At 40.4% G+C, this 19,742-nt stretch overlaps 1 protein-coding gene across 9 annotated transcripts in view; it reads right to left on the bottom strand.

Annotated features, from left to right (window-relative positions):
• Nucleotides 1-503: 503 nt before the first annotated feature.
• The window catches only part of dysf (dysferlin, limb girdle muscular dystrophy 2B (autosomal recessive)), an 88,372-nt gene continuing 69,133 nt past the window's right edge, over nt 504-19,742 (bottom strand). For 6 of the 9 annotated variants that reach the window (XM_053629094.1, XM_053629096.1, XM_053629097.1 and 3 more), the window contains 13 exons: nt 19,299-19,454; nt 17,889-17,980; nt 17,312-17,482; nt 16,649-16,791; nt 14,760-14,899; nt 14,199-14,287; nt 14,008-14,103; nt 13,610-13,751; nt 5,477-5,576; nt 4,616-4,788; nt 3,272-3,381; nt 2,938-3,085; nt 504-2,379 (listed from right to left, as the gene is read on the bottom strand). In XM_053629094.1, the coding sequence (XP_053485069.1) occupies nt 2,320-2,379; nt 2,938-3,085; nt 3,272-3,381; nt 4,616-4,788; nt 5,477-5,576; nt 13,610-13,751; nt 14,008-14,103; nt 14,199-14,287; nt 14,760-14,899; nt 16,649-16,791; nt 17,312-17,482; nt 17,889-17,980; nt 19,299-19,454 (1,620 nt within the window). In that variant the 3' untranslated portion in view covers nt 504-2,319. Of the gene's footprint in view, nt 2,380-2,937; nt 3,086-3,271; nt 3,382-4,615; nt 4,789-5,476; nt 5,577-13,609; nt 13,752-14,007; nt 14,104-14,198; nt 14,288-14,759; nt 14,903-16,648; nt 16,792-17,311; nt 17,483-17,888; nt 17,981-19,298; nt 19,455-19,742 lie in introns of all 9 variants that reach the window. The other 3 variants (XM_053629091.1, XM_053629088.1, XM_053629092.1) reach the window with 1 other exon arrangement.

Genomic DNA, 19,742 nt, shown 5'->3' with positions numbered 1-19,742 from the left:
CCCCAAGCTCCTGCTGGTTAATGTGTTTTTATAAAGTTAACACCATCTACACCCTCCAGGACTACACTACTCAGCGAGATTTCAGGACTAGCTAACGACAATGTGGCTCAGTTTCTAGCTGTGCAAACAACTACATAGTCTCTTGTCAGCATCTTATGTGAGAATTTATTCCTGAAAATTTAATGTGTGGACATTGGAATCAGGTTGTTTCTGCTGATTCCTTACTATTTTGATCACGTAAGACAATAATATAAATGCGACAACAAATTATATATTTGAGTTGTTTTTGTTTGTTTGTTTTATATTTTTACAAAGATGAACTTTCCCCCACTCCTGAAACACTCAGCAGAAAAGGCCAATCACTTAAGCTCAAATCCACATTCATGCTACCTCAAAGCAGCTTCGTTTAGAAAACCCTGAATATGTGGAATGGGCTTCATGCATACACCATTTTTAAAGAAGATTTAATGTAGGTCTTGATGCAACAAAAGACAACACTACAATTTAGGGCATATATTTTGTTACTGGAATATTGCTATGTTGTAACCATATATTGTCTGAAAATGTATGCACATACAATTTTAGGCACAGTGAATGTATCCCTATGAGGGATTAAAGCCAGCATATTCCCGACATATTCATTATTAGATTAGATATAGTACAGCATGTTGTATTCAGAGTAACAGCAGTGTCCTATTCACAGAAATAGTAACAGACAGGATTGTCATGTTGTGTAACTTTAACAAGGCATAACATTGACATAATAGCTAGTTATTCTTTGGGTAAATTGTAACCCTCAATTACTTTGGCTGAATAGACCCAGGACTATGTATATCAACAACTGTCCTGCAAAAAGCCATTTCAAGTATTCTGGGACTTGGATTGTACAGCTTTAGTAAAAGTATAGAATAGATTTACTCAGTTTGACTAGAGGAGAAACAAACAAACAAAAAAAATCAAACATTATCATCTTTTAATTCTTCTTCAAGTCCCTTTTCTTACGTCATAATTTTAAAGCAGTCTCAGACTGAATTAAAGAACATAGGCCATTTCCACCTTTTTGGGCCAACATGTGGAAGGAAGGGAATCAGTGAAAATTTGCTGGGATTATCCTGGTTCTCTTGAACTTTCTTTTTAAGAATGATGCGGTGTAGCTCTATCTGTAGGCTAAACACACTGCTAAGCCCTATAAGCACACAAAGGTCAGTCTTATGTAATAGGTGCAGCACTGTGGAGCCCTGCGCTATGATCCGATTGACCCTTCCAGTGGCCATGCTTTGACCACTTGAGCTTGTGTTTCACGCAACACAGTAGGGAACATAGCACATTGCCTACTTCTGTCAGTATGTTTTATCACACTGATTGCCTTTTAACGAGTAGTCCTGACCTTACCAGATGCACACATGTGATTCTAAGCTCATTCGTATACACAGGCAATCACAGCCACCACATTATTTTGCTTTTTAACAGTTAAAGACACATTACAAACCCTCTTAAACTCTCACCTTTTTCTGTATCTCACACAGCCAGTCTCCACACACACATATAACTAGCACATAGCTGACACCAGGTCTATTTAGTCAGGGATTTCTGTGGAGGCTTTGATAGTTATCAGACAAGCATAGGGTTGCTGACAACTGAAGCTCGGCTAACAAGCAGGTTGCCTCAGACCTTACAAGTTCACAGGACAAATCCAGGCTTTAACCTAAAGTATCAGTGCATGCTGAAAGCAAAAGGGGTGGGTGGTGAGGGATGAAGGCACAGGAGGAGGCGAAAGGCAATTCTTTCTCTATTTCTCTATGTTAAGGCAGAAGAAAGCCATCTCTAGCTGTGAAAAGGCCAGCATTTTACAGACTACATGAAGAAGGGTTTAAATCAGGGAGAGAGATAAAAGTAGTCAAACAGAATTCAGAGGGAGAAATGAGTTCAGCATGAGGTCATAAACAGGGCCAAGGAGCTCAGAGTTAACATACAAGTCACAGGGTATTTCTACATGCATAGATGGCTTGATCAGAGGCACATGCACACATCATTTTACACGCTTATCTTGATGTAACATCAGTTTACACTTAAATCCTCTTGTAAATCCTCTTGTTCTCTATTCAAGTTGAAGACAGATGTCATTAGGAGCAGCATGGATTTCTGTGTGCACATACACAATGCCCCAGGTGATATGACTTGATTATCCCACAGGAATCCAGTAATTGATATGGAGCAGTTTCAATACTGAGATGTATTTGGCATAACAGGTGCCATAAAAGGTGCTAGCATGGGCGTTGAGCCCCATCCTTCTTTCACAGTCTTCTCAAATTCATCTGCTTATTGTTTCCCATTTCCTATTCCACTGAAGGGGCCCACCAATTTCATAGCAGCATAGTTCTGCAAGAATGGAAAAAACACAACAAGTTATTCAAATCTGACCTTTAAAAAATTATGCAAATTTGAATGAACGAGGTTATGTGGTTGGATTTCATTTAATCTTCTTCCAATTAAACTTGACAGGAAGGGTATGAAGGCTGACCCTGTCCCTGAACTTAACCCCAACATTCGTAACTTTCATACAAACTGAGTCATGTGAATAGTTACGAATTTCCAGGCATCAGACCATGTTGGGTGATTCACACGAAAGAGACATAACCTAATCCTAACGGTAAAATCAGTAATTGAAACATTTTCCAGAACTGCCTAAGGAATAAGTAAAATCAGGGCTTTCTACCTCATTGAGCTTGTGTGTGTGTGTGTGTGTGTGTGTGTGAGTGCGAGAGAAATATTTGACCCAGGTGCAATATTAAATAATGGTCCCCACATTCTTGAAATACGATCAGAGAGATACAAGCTTTTCACACTCTACATTTATTCTTTGATATATAAAATTACCACCCAGATATGATACCCACCCCACACACACATTCACACACATTCATAGATGCAGCTTACAGGGAAAGAGTAGAGAAAGACTCCCAGGAAGAGCAGGATGAAGAAGAGAATGATGAGTCCCAGAATGAACCATTTAAACTTCCTCCACACTATGAACCTCAGGGTTTTATAAGGAGAAGAGAACCACAGGAAGGAGGTTTCAGGACGCCTGCACAGAGATAATGAGAAGCCACATATCAGTTTATCAACATTTATTAATTTACCTTCAGATTTGACTCATCTGAAACTAAAGAGTGAAGAAAAACAACAAACTGTGGTCATCCATTTCAAATGATCTTGGAGGCTTATAATGTGTTTTGGGAACTAACAGGAAAGGTTAAAAGAATTGACTCACTGTGGATCCTCCAGACGAGGGTTCATGTTGGGTTCTTCTCTGCCGAGACCTGCAGGCCTTTCGTCCTGTTCCTGCTCCGACACAATCTCCAGTGTCATCTCAACCTTACCCTGAAGGACAAATTTCACTCATTTACTAATTTCCTGCACTGAGAAAAGAAGAATTAACAGAAAACATTTTACTTAAAACTGACTTATCATAGGTCTATGTCTAAGAGCACTTGTTGAATATAATGTAAAGTTAAAAATAAATTACATTAGCAATAAGGGTCATAGATTGTCACAGATTCCCCATTCATCTCACAGTTCCCATGGTGACAAACACCATGGGCTTATGTTTTGGTTTCTGTTTTGATCCTGTCTCTACCACCCATCCTGTTATTGGTTTGTTACCTGTTTGTGTCCACCTGTTCTGTGTTTCTTCTTGATTTGTTTGTCTATTTATACTCTCCTCTTTCTTTGTAGTGTTGTGAAGTTTTATTGTGCTATTAGTAATTTCATTTCTGAGCCTTGTTTTCCAAGTTCTGTGTTTCATTTACTTCCTGGTTTTGAGCCTTGCTGCTTTCCCTTGTTTCTGATTATGGATTATCTTTGTTTACGTTTGCCTGCCTGTGTTTAACCCCCTGCTATTGACATGGATTACATTTCTTGGATTTGCCAAATTAATATCACACTGAGTGTACACATGTGCATCCTGTCTCTACTCACTCACGACATTACCTGGTCTTAAAAGGTAACTTAAAGCAAGTCTTATCATAGCTGTTCAGAGGTAGTTTTACCCAACTTTTAAACACTAGAGCAGTACAGCAAAAAGAAGTTCCAGTTAGTTACACTTTCTTAAAGGGTTTACGGTTTATATGTACAATCAGGAAGAAACTGACTACATTGGTAACTGATAACCACAAATTCAGAATAGGTACTCAAAATAGTACCTATTCAGAAAAGACAAACAATAGAGATTTTAAAAAATTTGACAAATAATTTATACTCAAGAATTCATGAAATTTCAGATATATTTCAGGCATGGTGGAGCAGATGGTAGAGCTGGTTCAATTCTGAGCCCAGGTGGCTATCAGTGTGGCTTAGAATTCACAGAAACCCTGATCAGCATGAAGTAGTTACTGAAAATGAGTGAATGAATGAAGATAAATATTTACTGACACCCCAACAACTGTCCTTAGACATGCATTATCAGTGATTTTTTGAGTAAACAGGTTTTCGGTTGTTCAAAGGCAAGCATGTCAGATGTCTTGTTCATGGTAATTTGTCATACACAACAAACACTGTACATGTGCATATACTGTGTATTGCTACAAGATGTTTGTGTGTGTTAGCTGTCACTCACAGCTAAGATCTTCTCTCCTTGTCTGTCACACACACAAGGCCACCAGCCTTTGACTGTCTTTTGTTCAAACAGAGACACCAGCTTGTCCTGGCTCTGAGAGAGCAGCTCCAGACCACATTTCTCAGGAGACTTCGCTGGCTTCAGCATGTGGTTCAGATCCATTTCCAGACAACCTGAGAGAGACAAAGAGAAAGAGACGCTGTTTTTTTTTTTGTTGTTTTTTTTAAAATCATTCCCTTTTGAGAAAGGTTTTTTGGCAGTTTTAAACTTTGCCAACCTAAAGTGGACAATTTGTCACAGTCTGCAAAGATGTAAATTTAACACTGTGGCTGTATGATATATTGTTTAAACATATACGTACATACTCCATAATTCAGTGTACAGCATTCTTTTGGGAGCCATGTTCCTAAGATCATAACTCTTATTTTCCCTGAATGTGCTGATATGCTGGAAATAAGTTTAATAAATGCAATAATAACAGTGGTTGTGAAGATGAATGATGTATTTGTGTAGGGGTCCACTGTGTGTGGTGTAGCCTCAGGGACAAAGGCTACAAGTTACATAGGTTCAAACTGAGGCCCAGACATTCGCAACAAACTAATTACGAAATATACACACACATACACAGACAGACATGCCCAGCAAGACACACTTGCACATACAGTAAGCTTAAACATAAGGATTCTATCAGCATGGTCCTATTTCACGCAGTGTTTTGTTTCTTGTTCTGCTGTCATGTCAAGGCTGAGAAATGGTGCAGTTGAACAGTTATGTGGTTTTGGGAAGGTTAACACCACTGAACTCACTGAGTTGGAGGTCTGACTGAGACTCTAAGAGTTTTTGCTGTTTGTGTGTTCATACCAAGGTAATCGTCAAAGGAGAACTTGTCATTGTCCCAAATCTGAATGGTGACTTTAGGAGGAACCTTCATTTCAGCCTTATCCAAACTCCAGAAGTGCTCCTGCAGACACAGAGAGTATTTTTGCATCTACAAAATATGTATGAATAATGCTTAAAATTATAATATTTTTTTTCCACAGTAATCAGTGTGTTGATTTGCACTTAAATAATCAAAAAATAAAAATCTAAAAATGAATCTACAGTGATATGAAAAAGTATTTCTTTGGTTTTTGTGTATATCTCATACTACATTGTTTCAGAAATTAAAACAAAATCTAAGATAAAACAAAGGCAACCTGAGTAAACACAAAATACAGTTTTTAAATGATAATGCTATTTATTGAAGCAAAAAAGTTATCCAATACCAACTGGGCCTATGTGGAAATTTATTTGCCCCCATGGTTATTAATTCCCCAAACCTATGAAACTGCATTCATAATGGGGTTCAGCTGGACTAGACGCAACCAAGCCTGATTACTGCAAACCCTGTTCAATCAAATCAACAGTTAAATAGAACTTTTTCAACAGCATGAAGTTGGCTAAAGGGTCTTATCCAGTAACACATTATGCCAAAATTTCAAGAAATTCCAGAAATAATGAGGAAGAAGGTGATTGAAATACATCTGTCAGGAAATGGGTGTGCAGGCAGATGCAAATGTAGTAAAAGGTCTTTTATTAAAGAGGCAGGAAGACAAATCCAAATTGTGATCCAAAATGTAATCCACAGAGCGGGCAAGGGTCAGACAATGTATAAACAGAGACAACACGGGTAATCCAGAAAAACAATCAAGAAACCAAAAATGAAGCAAACACAGAAACAATGTCTCTGTAATGCACAGGCGGTGAAACACTGAGACAATACTGCACGGGGAACAAAGACACACAAAATGTTTAAATACACAGATTAATCAGAGGAGATAACAAGGAGCAGCTGAGAATGATCAGGACAAAACCACTCATGTGACAGGAGTCGATACAGGACATAAATCAAAACAAACACACGTGAAACAGTAAACACAGTCAATGTCAACCCAGAAGTATGCACTGCTTAAGTGCACAGAGTGCTCAGAGACTCCATGCGAGGAGGGAAATACCTGACAGAGTCGCCCCCCCAAAAAGGCCGCTTATCCTGAAGTACCCAAAAACACTCTCCCCCTCAGGCCGGTCCTGGCTCTCTGGGCAAAGTGTCAAAACTAAGTTCAAGGTCCTGAGGCAGACACTGACTATGTGGTCTTCTTCCAGAGGAGCCAGGGAGCAGACTTGGGGTATACAGGCAGTAAGCAGGTGAGGCTGTGCCACCAGCCTCAGGCATGAGCAGAGCTTGGTAGGTGGCCTTGGTGGTCTCAGGCATGAGCAGAACTTTGTAGGCCGCCATGTCTCCCTCAGGCTTGAGCAGAGCTTTTTAGGCCACCTCGTCTGCCTCAGGCAGGAAGATGGCTTAGAAGACGGCTTCATTGGCCTCAGGTAGGAACATGGCTTTGTAGGCCTGCTCGTCACTCTCAGGCAGGAACATGTCTTTGTAGGCCGGCTCATCGCTCTCAAGCAAGAACATGGCTTGGGAGGCTGCCTTGTCTGTCTCAGGCAGGAACATGGCTTGGTAGGCTGCCGTGTTGGCCTCAGGCAGAAACATGACTTGGGAGGCTGCCTCGTCTGTCTCAGGCAGGAACATGGCTTCAACATCAACATCGGGCTGGAGCTTCACAGGGGAGACTGCCTTGTTGGTCTCTGGCTGAAGCTCAGGAGGAGAGGCCGTCCACGTTGGTCTCTGGCTGGAGCTCTGTAGGGGATACCTCAGGCTGGAGCTGTGCTGTGGAAGCCACCCTGTTGAACTCAGACAGGAGCTCTGCAGGGGAGACCACCTCTAGGGTCGCAGGCTGGAGCTCTAGAGATGAGCTTGCCAGACCTCTGGCTGGCACTCTGCAGGTGAGACTGCAGGTGAGACTGCCACGTCGAACTTGGCTGTGGAGGCCGCCCTGTTGGCCTCGGTCTGGAGCTGAGCTGTGGAGGCCGCCTTGTTGGCCTTTGGCTCCCTCTTGTAGTACATGGTGGGCAGGTCCCCAAAAAAATTCTATAAATCAAAATGAAGGTCTGCATTACTGTAAATCAACCTCATGAGGAACATGAACTCAGCCACGCTTCCCAGACTGAAGTTGCCTGTGGCAATCAGGAGCTACGCCCTGGACCAGTGAACCGGGACAACATGAACCGCAGCTGCTGCTTATCTTCGGGTTTGGGGTTTAACAGGCTCTCGAAATAAAACTGGCAGTGAAGGAAGAATCCATTCAGAGAGCTTCCAGTGCCGTTAAAAGGAGCCGGGGTGTTCATGAAAAGCCACTGGGAAAAATGCACAGAGTCAAACGCTGGCATGGTCTTCCCACAGTAACTCCCCTCTTGCCTTCCTGCTACATCCATGGTGAATGCACAGTATTCAGTCAGGAAACGGGCATGCAGGCAGATGCAATTGCAGTAAAAAAAAAAAATTTTATTAAAGTGGCAGGCAGACAAATGATCCAAAACATAATTCACAAAACAGGCAAGGGTCAGGTGATGTACAAACAAAGACAACATGGGCAATACAGAAACACAAATCAAGAAACCAAAAACGAGATCAAAATGCAAGGAAGCAAACAGGGAAACAATGGCTCTGTCATGCACAGGCGGTAACAAGGAAAAGCTGAAAATGATTTGGACAGAACCACTCATATGACATAGGTGGAGACAGGATACAAACCAAAACAAACACATGTGAAACAGTAAACATAGTCAATATCAACCTGGAAGTGAGTGCTGTCGCACCGCCGGTAGCTTAAGTGCACGGAGTGCTCCGAGACTCTGTGCGTGGGGGGAAATACCTGACAAAATCCATCTGGGAAAGGTTACAAAGCTATTTCAAAGGCTCTGGGATTCCAAAGAACAACAATAAGAGCCATTATCTCCAAATGGAAAAAACTACACACAGTAGTGAACCTTCCCAGAAGTGGCCAATCTTCCAAAATTCCTCCAAAAGCACAGTAATGACACATCCAGGAAGTCACAAAAGAGCCAAGGACAATGTCAAGGGAACTACAGGCCTCTATTGCATAAATAAAGGTCACTGTTCATGACTCCACTATTAGAAAGACACCGGGCAAAAATGGCATCCATGGAAGAGTGGTGAGATGAAAACCACTGATAACCCAGAAGAAGATTAAGGCTTGTCTGAATTTTGCCAAAACCTCAAACCTTTTGGGAGAATGTTCTGTCGATTGATGAGTCAAAAGTGGAACTGTATGGAAGACAGAGGTCCCATTATATCTGCCGTAAACCAAACACAGAATTCAACAAAAAGGACGTATCAGACGTATGGTCAAGCATGGTGGTGGCAGTGTGAAGGTGTGGAGATGCTTTGCTGCTTCAGGGCCTGGGCAACTTGCAATAATTGAGAGAAACATGAATTCTGCTCTCTACCAGAAAATCCTAAAGGAGAATGTCCGGTCTTCAGTCTGTGAGTTGAAACTCAAGCGTAACTGGATTATGCAGCAAGACAATGATCCAAAGCATAGGAGTAAGTCCTAGTCCTAGAAGTAAGTGAAAGACTGATCTCAAGTTATCAGAAGCGTTTGGTTCCAGTTATTGCTGCTAAAGGTGGCACAATCAGATTTTATGTTTAATTGGGCAATTAGTTTTTACATTGGTGATAGGTGTTGGATAACTTTTTTGTAATAAATAAATAAATAAAAATTAAAACTGTATTGTGTGTTTACTCAGGTTGCCTTTGTTTCATGTTGTATTTCATTTGAAGAGCTAAAACTATTTAGTGTGGGATATAGACAAAAACAGAAGAAATCAGGATAGGACAAATACTTTTTCACTGTACATGAGTCACTCAATAATCAGATTTCTTTTAGTAGCAACACTGCAAGTAGTAAAAGCTATTAGTTAAATTAAATCTTCTGTGAAAGTAGGGAAATGGTTATTTGAAAATAAATAACGTATGTTATTTAATGAGCAATAATGCAATAATTTCAAAAGAAATGCTGCATCATTTCATTTTCATTTCATTAAAACAATTTTAGAAATTAAGGTAAAACCAACAGAAAATGAACCACTAAGTCTCCAGACCTGATCTGAAGAAGCCACAAAAGAGTTTGGAGGTAGTTATAAAGACAAAGGGTGGGTAAAGTTATTAGAGATAATTTATATCACATTGAGCAAAAGAGAAGCACTTTTGATCTGATATAACTTTGATGATTTCGCTATTATATTAACATGAACCCTTGATCATTTTGTCACTTGTGATAAAAAAGGCACATCTGTGAAACCAAACACAAGTCCTGATCTACTAATGTGCAAGCTTAATCACCTACTGCACAGATTGCATGACGGATTGCATCTTTTACATGAGCAAAATAGCACGTTTGCCTTAATAAATATAAGCCAACAATTTTGAGACACCATTCTACCAAAATACAGTCAATGTTTTTGGTATAACAATAACAATCAATAACAAAAACACTTGCACAATGATCCACTGAGCCTGAAAGTGACTTAGCAATCAATCAGCTATTGCCTGTACAAATAAAGTATGAAATTGATCAAAATCTGCCATTAGAAGACCCACCATTTGTTCCTGCCTTTGGAAGACCATTTTTAACTTATGCCTTAGATTCTGAAAACAATCTAAAAGTTTCTCTGACTTAATATTATCATTGAATCACTGGTTTTATATTTATACTGCCAATATTAGTCAGAGAGCCTTTAAAAAGGTATTTTATATATATATATATATATATATATATATAATACACACACACACAGTATCTCACAAAAGTGAGTACACCCCTCACATTTTTGTAAATATTTGATTATATCTTTTCATGTGACAACACTGAAGAAATGACACTCTGCTACAATGTAAAGTAGTGAGTGTACAGCTTGTGTAACAGTGTAAATTTGCTGTCCCCTCAAAATAACTCAACACACAGCCATTAAAGTCTAAACTGCTGGCAGCAAAAAAGAGTACACCCCTTAGTGAAAATGTCCAAATTGGGCCCAATTATCCATTTTCCCTCCCCAGTGTCATGTGACTTGTTAGTGTTACAAGGTCTCAGGTGTGAATGGGGAGCAGGTGTATTAAATTTGGTGTCATCGCTCTCACACTCCCTCATACTGGTCACTGGAAGTTCAACATGGCACCTCATGGCAAAGAACTCTCTGAGGATCTGAAAAAAAGAATTGTTGCTCTACATAAAGATGGCCTAGGCTATAAGATGATTTCCAAGACCCTGACATTGAGCTGCAGCATGGTGGCCAAGACCATACAGCAGTTTAACAGGACAGGTTCCACTCAGAACAGGCCTCGCCATGGTCAACCAAAGAAGTTGAGTGCACGTGCTCAGCGTCATATCCAGAGGTTGTCTTTGGGAAATAGACGTATGAGTGCTGCCAGCATTGCTGCAGCGGTTGAAGGGGTGGGGGGTCAGCCTGTCAGTGCTCAGACCATACGCCGCACACTGCATCAAATTGGTCTGCATGGCTGTCGTCCAGGAAGGAAGCCTCTTCTGAAGATGATGCACAAGAAAGCCCACAAACAGTTTGCTGAAGACAAGCAGACTAAGGACATGGATTACTGGAACCATGTCCTGTGGTCTGATGAGACCAAAATAAACTTATTTGGTTCAGATGGTGTCAAGCGTGTGTGGCGGAAACCAGGTGAGGAGTACAAAGACAAGTGAGTCTTACCTACAGTCAAGCATGGTGGTGGGAGTGTCATAGTCTGATGCTGCATGAGTGCTGCCGGCACTGGGGGGAACCATGGTTGAGGGAACCATGAATGCCAACATGTACTGTGACATACTGAAGCAGAGCATGATCCCCTCCCTTCGGAGACTGGGCTGCAGGGCAGTGTTCCAGCATGATAACGACCCCAAACACAACTCCAAGATGACCACCGCCTTGCTAAAGAAGCTGAGGGTGAAGGTGATGGACTAAACCCTATTGAGCAACTGTGGGGCATCCTCAAACGGAAGGTGGAGGAGCACAAGGTCTCTAACATCCACCAGCTCCGTGATGTCGTCATGGAGGAGTGGAAGAGGACTCCAGTGGCAACCTGTGAAGCTCTGGTGAACTGAAAATGTTATTTTGAGGGGACAGCAAATTTACACTGTTACACAAGCTGTACACTCACTACTTTACATTGTAGCAAAGTGTCATTTCTTCAGTGTTGTCACATTTAAAGATATAATCAAATATTTACAAAAATGTGAGGGGTGTACTCACTTTTGTGAGATACTTTATATATACCTTATTAACATAATGCACACTCTTTTTTTCAGGTTTTCATTACATCTCATCCATTTTACTTGACATGCAATAATGCGTATGTAGTGGAAGATTTAGTTCACTCTTCTGGGCACTCGCTTTAAAACCATCAGCTATCATGAACACTGAGCATATGCAAATGCATCATTTACATATAGGCTCCTCCCCCTATATTGCAGGTCATGTCATTCACACAATGTGTCTTTGTAAATCATACACAACTGTTCATACAAATCAGTGCTTTTTATTTAAAATCTTAGTAAATCTACTAAATTACTAAATGTTTAATGGCATAAATTGAATTAATTTGTCCTCTTTATTTTGACCTAAAATACACAGTAAAACTATATATCCTCCACAATGTTATGTATTCCTTGTCAGCTAGTTGCTCAGCTCTTGAAACACTTTACTGGTAAATATTTATTGGGGAGATTTTATGGAATTTTTAGACATTGTACATAATGCTATTTTCTTCAAATTGTCTCATTGGTTTTTAATCCAAACATATAGGGAAGCTTTTTATCTTATGTTTGGTCACAAGTGCAGAGAAAATATCGGAAGATATCAGATTAAGAGTATACATGTACTGAACAACCCAATCATGGAGCTAAATGTGTCTTTAATTTCAGTTCCTGAAATCTAATTATTGGTGTGCATGCAAATTTAATGAGTATAGTGAGATGGAAAGTAGTCTAAGTGAAGAGAACAATGAGAGGCAGATGTAAACAGATAGACCTTGAGAGTGAATGAGAAAGACCAAGTGAGAAAATGATAGAGAGAACGTGAGAGAAAGAGAATTAGACAGTGAGTGAGAGTCAAAACTAGAGTGAGAACAGGAGAGAGAATAGCATGACAAGCTTGCTCGGAGAGAGTGTCACTACATCCCCACTTATACACCCAGCTGCCAGACAGGATGCCATCAGCGTGACAGCACAGACGGCGTACAGTAACAGTTGTTGATGTGAGCAGCAGCACTGTAGGGATAATGAAGTCACACCCTGCACCCGTAAACAAGCCTTGTCTGTCCGCCTGACAACCATGCAACGGCCAATCAAAACAAACTCTCACACCTAATCTATCACTCTCCTTTTAATGCACACAAATGACTTTTGTAATGTATTGCTTCAATTGGAGCATACTCCAGAAAATTCTGAGCCAAAAGTGGATCTATCTACTAACAGCTGACATAATTACCCACTCTGGGTGTAATCGGTGCAACCGCTATCTTAAATCTTACCATAACTGGTCTCCTGCTTGCCAAAACCTCACTCTAAGTGCCCTGTCAGTCACAGCTGTTTTCCCTGAACCAGGTTTGGCTGAGATGAGGGGCAGACATGCCTTGACGAGATTTCTTGTACCTTGTTACAGTATGAAGGGAGCAGCCAGCCAATTTTTGGAGTCTGAGACCATTTGTTCTCTTGTATTTGTCTGCGCCGAGGATTTCCATCACATAAAGGCTTTCTGTGGCAGCTTTAAAGATCACTTAGGGCTTGTGGATTTGCCCAGAGAGCCTTACTGAAGGCGAATGACTTGATCAGGCCTGGATATTAGCTTTCAGTTCTACACTCAATCAGACAGCTTACACCAGTTGGGGTGGCTGTTTATTTTAAATTATTTTTATATAAAATAGTTTATATAAAATTATTTTGCCCGTATCATGTTGGCCAATTGACAATGACAATCTTGTACCAAAGGTATTGCAAGAAATAATAATGGGTTGATTTGGGTTTGCATTGTGTTTGGACTACAGTATATTTTCACCTCTAAACAGGCAGGGGTGTCTATGAACCTCACCTTTTTGTCAACAGTACAGAGTTGTTCAGCAGGTAAGTAATGGAAGGGAAAAAGGAACCTCCAGTTAAAGTTACCCTCGCCACCTAGCGAGCGATAATGCACATCCGTCTTCTGCTTGTTCCCCTCATGTCCATGCATCCAACTGCAAGCGATAAACAAAATCCGCAGTTACACTACATGCATTGAAAAAGACAATGTCATTAGGTTTGACAGATAGCTCTTGTTGCCCTGCAACTGTGTTTGTTTCCACAGAACACTCTCTTTAGCATCTCATTGCTACTATTAGTCACATTGGCAACAAACAAACAAGAAAATGTGTGACATAGGAGACAATACCAAGCAAAATCACACATCTCTACAGACTTAACAACCTCATTAGAACATCAGGATGGACGTACCCTTTCACATAAATGTCACTCATCCTCTCGCCTGTAACACTGACATCATCGAGTATCACATCACTCGTGTTCCATATGATGCAGCGTAGAAAGAACCTATACAAGAGAAAGTGCAAAAAATCTGACTCCTGGAAATAGACAAAAATAGATTTTGTACTTTAAAATTTGAAAGTTTGGTTCTTTAATCCTACTTCTTCGCTTTGCGTGGAGTGATGTTGAAAGGTGGTCCTGGGGGACCCATGGATTTAGGGAAAAGATCCACCCACAGCTGTAACCGTCCCTGAATACAAGTATAAAAAGTGCCACTCAGTTGATAATATACAAATGCACAACATTCCAATATGAGAGGTACATATAAAACTTTTTACTGTATTATAGTATGCAATCCAGAACCTTGGAATTGGGAGGCTCTATCTGACAAATTCTATTGTTTACATATATTTAGCCATAGAGTTTTGATCCACAATAAGGTAAAATCAGATATAACTTACAATACATGATCAGATATAACTTAAAATATAATAATATACAGTAGCAAAAATTAAAATACATATTTGTATTTTGGATACTTTTAAGCAAAATTACGGTAGATGTAAAACCTCTCACATTTACTTAGTCATTTTTGCCAAAAATAGACCTTTATAATTCCACATGGACCCTTATAATTCCAAGATTTTGTACTGTTGCACTCAGATTACTACTGTATTTGCAGTTCTTTGAATGTTTTACAAAGAAAACAATATGAGTGTTACCTGTTCTATGTCGGGCTGCAGGGGGCTGTATAGAGGCCTGGTCTCCACGTGTTCAGGCACAAGCCCCTGTCTCCTCAGCACCAGCAGAGCCAGCCGCTCCTCCAGTGGCCCAAGGTGAGGGTTTGCTGGCTTTGCCTCATCTACTGAAGAAATGGGGTGACAGACAGATCCATCATCATTGCATCAATATTATGGTGTATATGTGTAACAAACGCACGCATGTAAGTGATTTCCGGAATGTTCACTATGTGTATTTGTTCAGCATACCAGGAAATAGCTTTGGCCAAATGTCTTTTTCTTTTTTTTGTTTTAACCTAATACTGTAAACGTGATGTGCAGTAAGCGCAATATTCACCGCAATATTGTTCTTGTGTAAAAAAATATCAGGACTTGACCCTCACATTTGAGCTGAAGTGGGCAACTGAAACACGTCTTTATAAAGTCATCAATGAGACGTTGTGAAAAGGAGGAAAAAAGTAGGACTATAAAGTAAATTCATGAAGCATTCCATTTCTATGGTCTGAAGAGATTATCCTTCTCAGTTCTCTGGATGACCCAATGATTTCTGTGTTGATCTAAGAGAAGATTTTTCCTCTTCCAAGACAGAGAGAGTAAGAGAGAGAGGGGGGGAAAAGCATTCTACTCCATTGAGTTTATGGCCTCATACCCTGTGTCACATCCCTGAGGGAAACATGGTCAGGGTGTGGAGAGGATAGAAACACGAGAGGATTGGAGGAACACAGTCGACCATGAAGAAGCTGGAAGCCCAAAAAAGCCACCTGACAATCGCCTTAGCCTGGGTCGTTATGGTTACGTGGGGGGAAACAAAGCGAGGTAGTATTCCTTGGTGGTGAGATGGAAGCCGAAGGATGGAGAGAGCTGGAGAAGCCCACCGCAGTGTTGATCTTGGCTGGGTTGGATTACTGCACTAGCGCACTGTAAATCTGGAGCTGACCTTGGAAAGATGGCTGCTGGAGCCCCTAGACTCCCTCACTGTGTGCCTCACCTCAGTAGTAAAGGAAAGGGTTGGCTTTATTTGTTGGTTAATGTGTTTGGAGTTTTGGACAGAGGAAATGAGAAAGGTCGGGACATACTGTAGTAGGGGATAGTAGGGAAATAATTGCAAACTTCTGTCAAGGGTGCATGTGGGATCACTATGGGAGGAATGATGTATATTCTGCTGAAAAATATCCACTGATGTTGTAAATTTACACAGGTTTTGTATATCTGTTAATAACACCCAAGCAGGAAAATGTCTACCTGCGATCAGATATGATGCCTGGAAAAGGCATGACATATGATAAATGTTGATGGTCTGCACTTATATAGCGCTTATTTAACATTAGTGGTTCTACAAAGCTTTACACTGTGCCTCATTCACCCATTCACACACACACTTACACACCAATGGTAGCAGAGCTGCCATGCAAGGTGTTAGCTTGCCATTGGGAGCAACTTGGGTTTCCGTTGTCTTGCCCGAGGACACTTTGGCATGTGGAGTCATGTGGGCCAGGAATCGAACCGCCAACACTGCGATTAGTGGACAACCCGCTCTACCACCTGAGCCTCAGCTGCCCACATGCATTCATTCTCTTTTGTCATGTTTTCATACAACCGCAGCTAAACACACTTTTCTTTATTGATGGAAGATATGATGGGATTGGACCATTGCTTTAATTAGCTCTTACTAATGACTAATGCACTCAGCAGCGCCAAAAAAAAACACTTCCACTTTCATTTCTTATTCTTCTGTCTATGCCCACAATAAATAACATCTACTTTATACACACATACACTGTACAGACACATTGTAGTATGAGCTGAATACATTATAACAAATTATAAATTCAGATTGGTAAGGTATACATAAGTGTGCATGTATGACTGACCAAGGTCTGCAGTGGTGTACTCATGGCCTCTAAAAATCACTCTGTCATGCTTGTAGACAGGCAGTTTGTAGTTTCTCCTCTGACAAAGACGATGGAGCAGCTGGGTGGGTTTCATCTGATCTCTCCACTGATTCACTCCAGCCCTGTGTGAGTGTCAGGGATTACACTGGGTACATTACACTGACCAGATGTTACATTCATAGATATCCGTGTACCAAAAGGTACACAAATACAACATTGTTGGTCTGGCAAAGATTTAAATGGTTTTATTAACACTGCAAATTATGAGCACTATTACACTAGCAGAAATAAGACAGGTTAATGGTAAAGAGTAAAAATACTACTTATTTTTTGTTCAGAGGTATGTGGGATGGTGGGGACCAAACGTCTCAACAAGAATAGGAATATCTGATAGTTTTGACCTTGTGGGGACATTTGGCTGGTCCCCACAAGGAAACAAAAAATGTCACTTTTTAAAAAAAAAAATAACTAAAAGAGCCAAAAGGATTCCTGTCAAGCAGAGTTAAGATACCAAATAAAGAGCTTGTCTTACTAACATAGTGCTAGTTCATGTATTAGTGATGTCCTGTTCATCAACAGAAAATAAACTGACTTATTGTATTTGTGTGTGTGTGTGTGTGTGTGTGTGTGTGTATTCCTTACACACAGTAGGACTGGGGAAGGCCACAGCGGGCACTGTAACGTGACAGGAAGCGGTTCTCCAGGTCAATGACGGTCTCGCCGATCTTTTCATCTTTAGACAGCATGTCATAATCATACAGCATGATCCTTAGATCTTTCTCCAGGGGCAGGGAGCATGTCAGTTCATACATTCTGAGAGAAAAAAAGGAAAACGGTAAATGGTGTTAATCGTACACCATGACTCCAGACTCTCTGACTCTTTGACTCATGACACACTGTGCTGTCTGACTCACCGTTCTTCATAAAATGAGGGCTTAATAAATTCTCCATTCATGCTCTAATCAAATTATATTGAATTTAAGAACGTCACCACATCGTGCCGTTATCTGGTTTGCATCAATATGAGCTTTAACTTATCAAAGTGTAATGACTCAAGTTTTATAGAAATAATGACGTGACCATTGCTAAGAGCATAGCGACCCCTGCTGGTGCACTTATATTTTCCCATCTGATATACCACATCCACACGGTCAGATTTTTTGCCTGCACTGCATGATGAGAGAGAGAGAGAGAGAGAGAGAGAGAGAGAGAGACTTACTTTCCAAAAACTGGTTCCAAGGTGCAGGGTATGTAGTGGTCATGATCGTTTACTGATTTCTTCCCTAATATGATCTTGATGTATGGGTCACACTGTGTGAAGAGAGAGAGAGAGAGAGAGAGAGAGTGATAAAAGAGATCCATTAAAGTGTATGCAGTAACACACACACACACACACACACACACACACACACACACACACACCAGCATATTCATCAATGTCCAGCACATACAGCAACAAAACCTCTCTTGACTCAAACCAACCCCTCTCTCACTAGTAGTGTGGAAAAATCATCCAACCACGACGATAATTGTAGAGGAGGCTAGTGCGTGTGTGAAATGTTCCATATCATAACTCTTGACCTGAAGAGGTAATGACAAAACATCTTCAGAGTGTGTTCATAATTAATGACTCACAGGAGAGACAATCTGTGGCCAGGTCAGTGGAGACAGTACACTGTTCATGCCTATAGCTGATAAGGAAGTGCTGACTTTATAGATTCATACACTAACATCTCTAGTCCTCTTATGATTTTGTTCCCCATGAAAATCCTTATACACAGTAAAACTTTGCTGTAAAATACTCTGCTCTCATGGATATCAAACAATTGCAAACAAAACACAGGTTTATATTAAAAAAAGATTTTGGTTAAATATAGGTGTGAAACAATTTAGTCAATTCTTTGTGCTACCTCCCTTTGCCAAGATAACCGCTGTGAGGTTGGAGAATACATGGCAAGGGATCTGAGACCATTCCTCCGTACAGAATCTCTCCAGATCCTTCATATTTCGAGGTCCACACTGGTGGACTCTCCTCTTCAGTTCACCTCACAGGTTTTCTATGGGTTTCAAGTCAGTGGACTGGGATGGCCATGGCAGGACCTTGATTTTGTGGTCAGTAAAACAATTTTGTGTTGATTTGATGTATGTTTTGGATCCACCAAAACCACCTCTGGTGAATATCAGTCAATTTGCCCTGGACTTTATTTTAAGTGCCTTCATAACACATTCATAAGCATTGCATACAAATTTCAGAAAACAATGTTGGAGGATTTATGAACGCTTATATCAACATATGACATTGAGATGAAATATTTTATGTATGTGTTCACCTGTCACCTTACCTTTTGAGAAGTGTATCTGAATACTTCATATAGGACAATTTCTAAACAATTTCACTTATTTAAGAAGGACAAATATCAGAATATATGAAATTGAATTAAATTACTAAAAGAAAATTAACTTTTCCACAATATTAAAATTTTTTGAGATGCACCTGTATACCATCTATAATGTCCCTTATTTACAAAACCCATATAATCAGGTAACTGACTGGGAGTGAAAATAAATTAAATACAACACACAGGGGAAAAATTACAGTAATGGACTTGAACGGTCTGCTAACACCCACCTTGCCATTGGTGTCTTTGGGCTGCAGGCCATAAGCCTGAATAATATACACCCGAACTAAACACTCCTCTATGCCGTTAGGAGGAAGGAGACAGAACTGGCGGGGGGGTGAAGGGGCAGATGGGTCCTCTGGTAAATGGTAGATCTTAAACATGCCCTGTATAGCAAGATAAGAGAAGTCAGACAAAAGCAATTTCTATATATGAAAACACAATCATTACACATATGATTTGCAATGTATCAATCACTTTCCAGATTGAATTTGTGGCCAATTGGAAAAAAAAAGCCTCAGTCAATCTATGAGGTCTGTTAGGCAGTCTGAACATCCCTCACATTACACATCTGGCTCTGCGTGTAAGGTTTTTTTTTCTTTTTTTTTACTGTAAATGCCAGGCAGGGATACAAGCAAAACCAATTCTAGCATTTGAGTGAGTATCATGTCATT

Source organism: Ictalurus furcatus, chromosome 7, assembly GCF_023375685.1.
Source record: "Ictalurus furcatus strain D&B chromosome 7, Billie_1.0, whole genome shotgun sequence".
In the NCBI taxonomy this organism is placed as follows: domain Eukaryota; kingdom Metazoa; phylum Chordata; class Actinopteri; order Siluriformes; family Ictaluridae; genus Ictalurus; species Ictalurus furcatus.
Note: the sequence above shows the minus strand (reverse complement) of the source record. Positions and strands in the feature narration are given on the sequence as shown.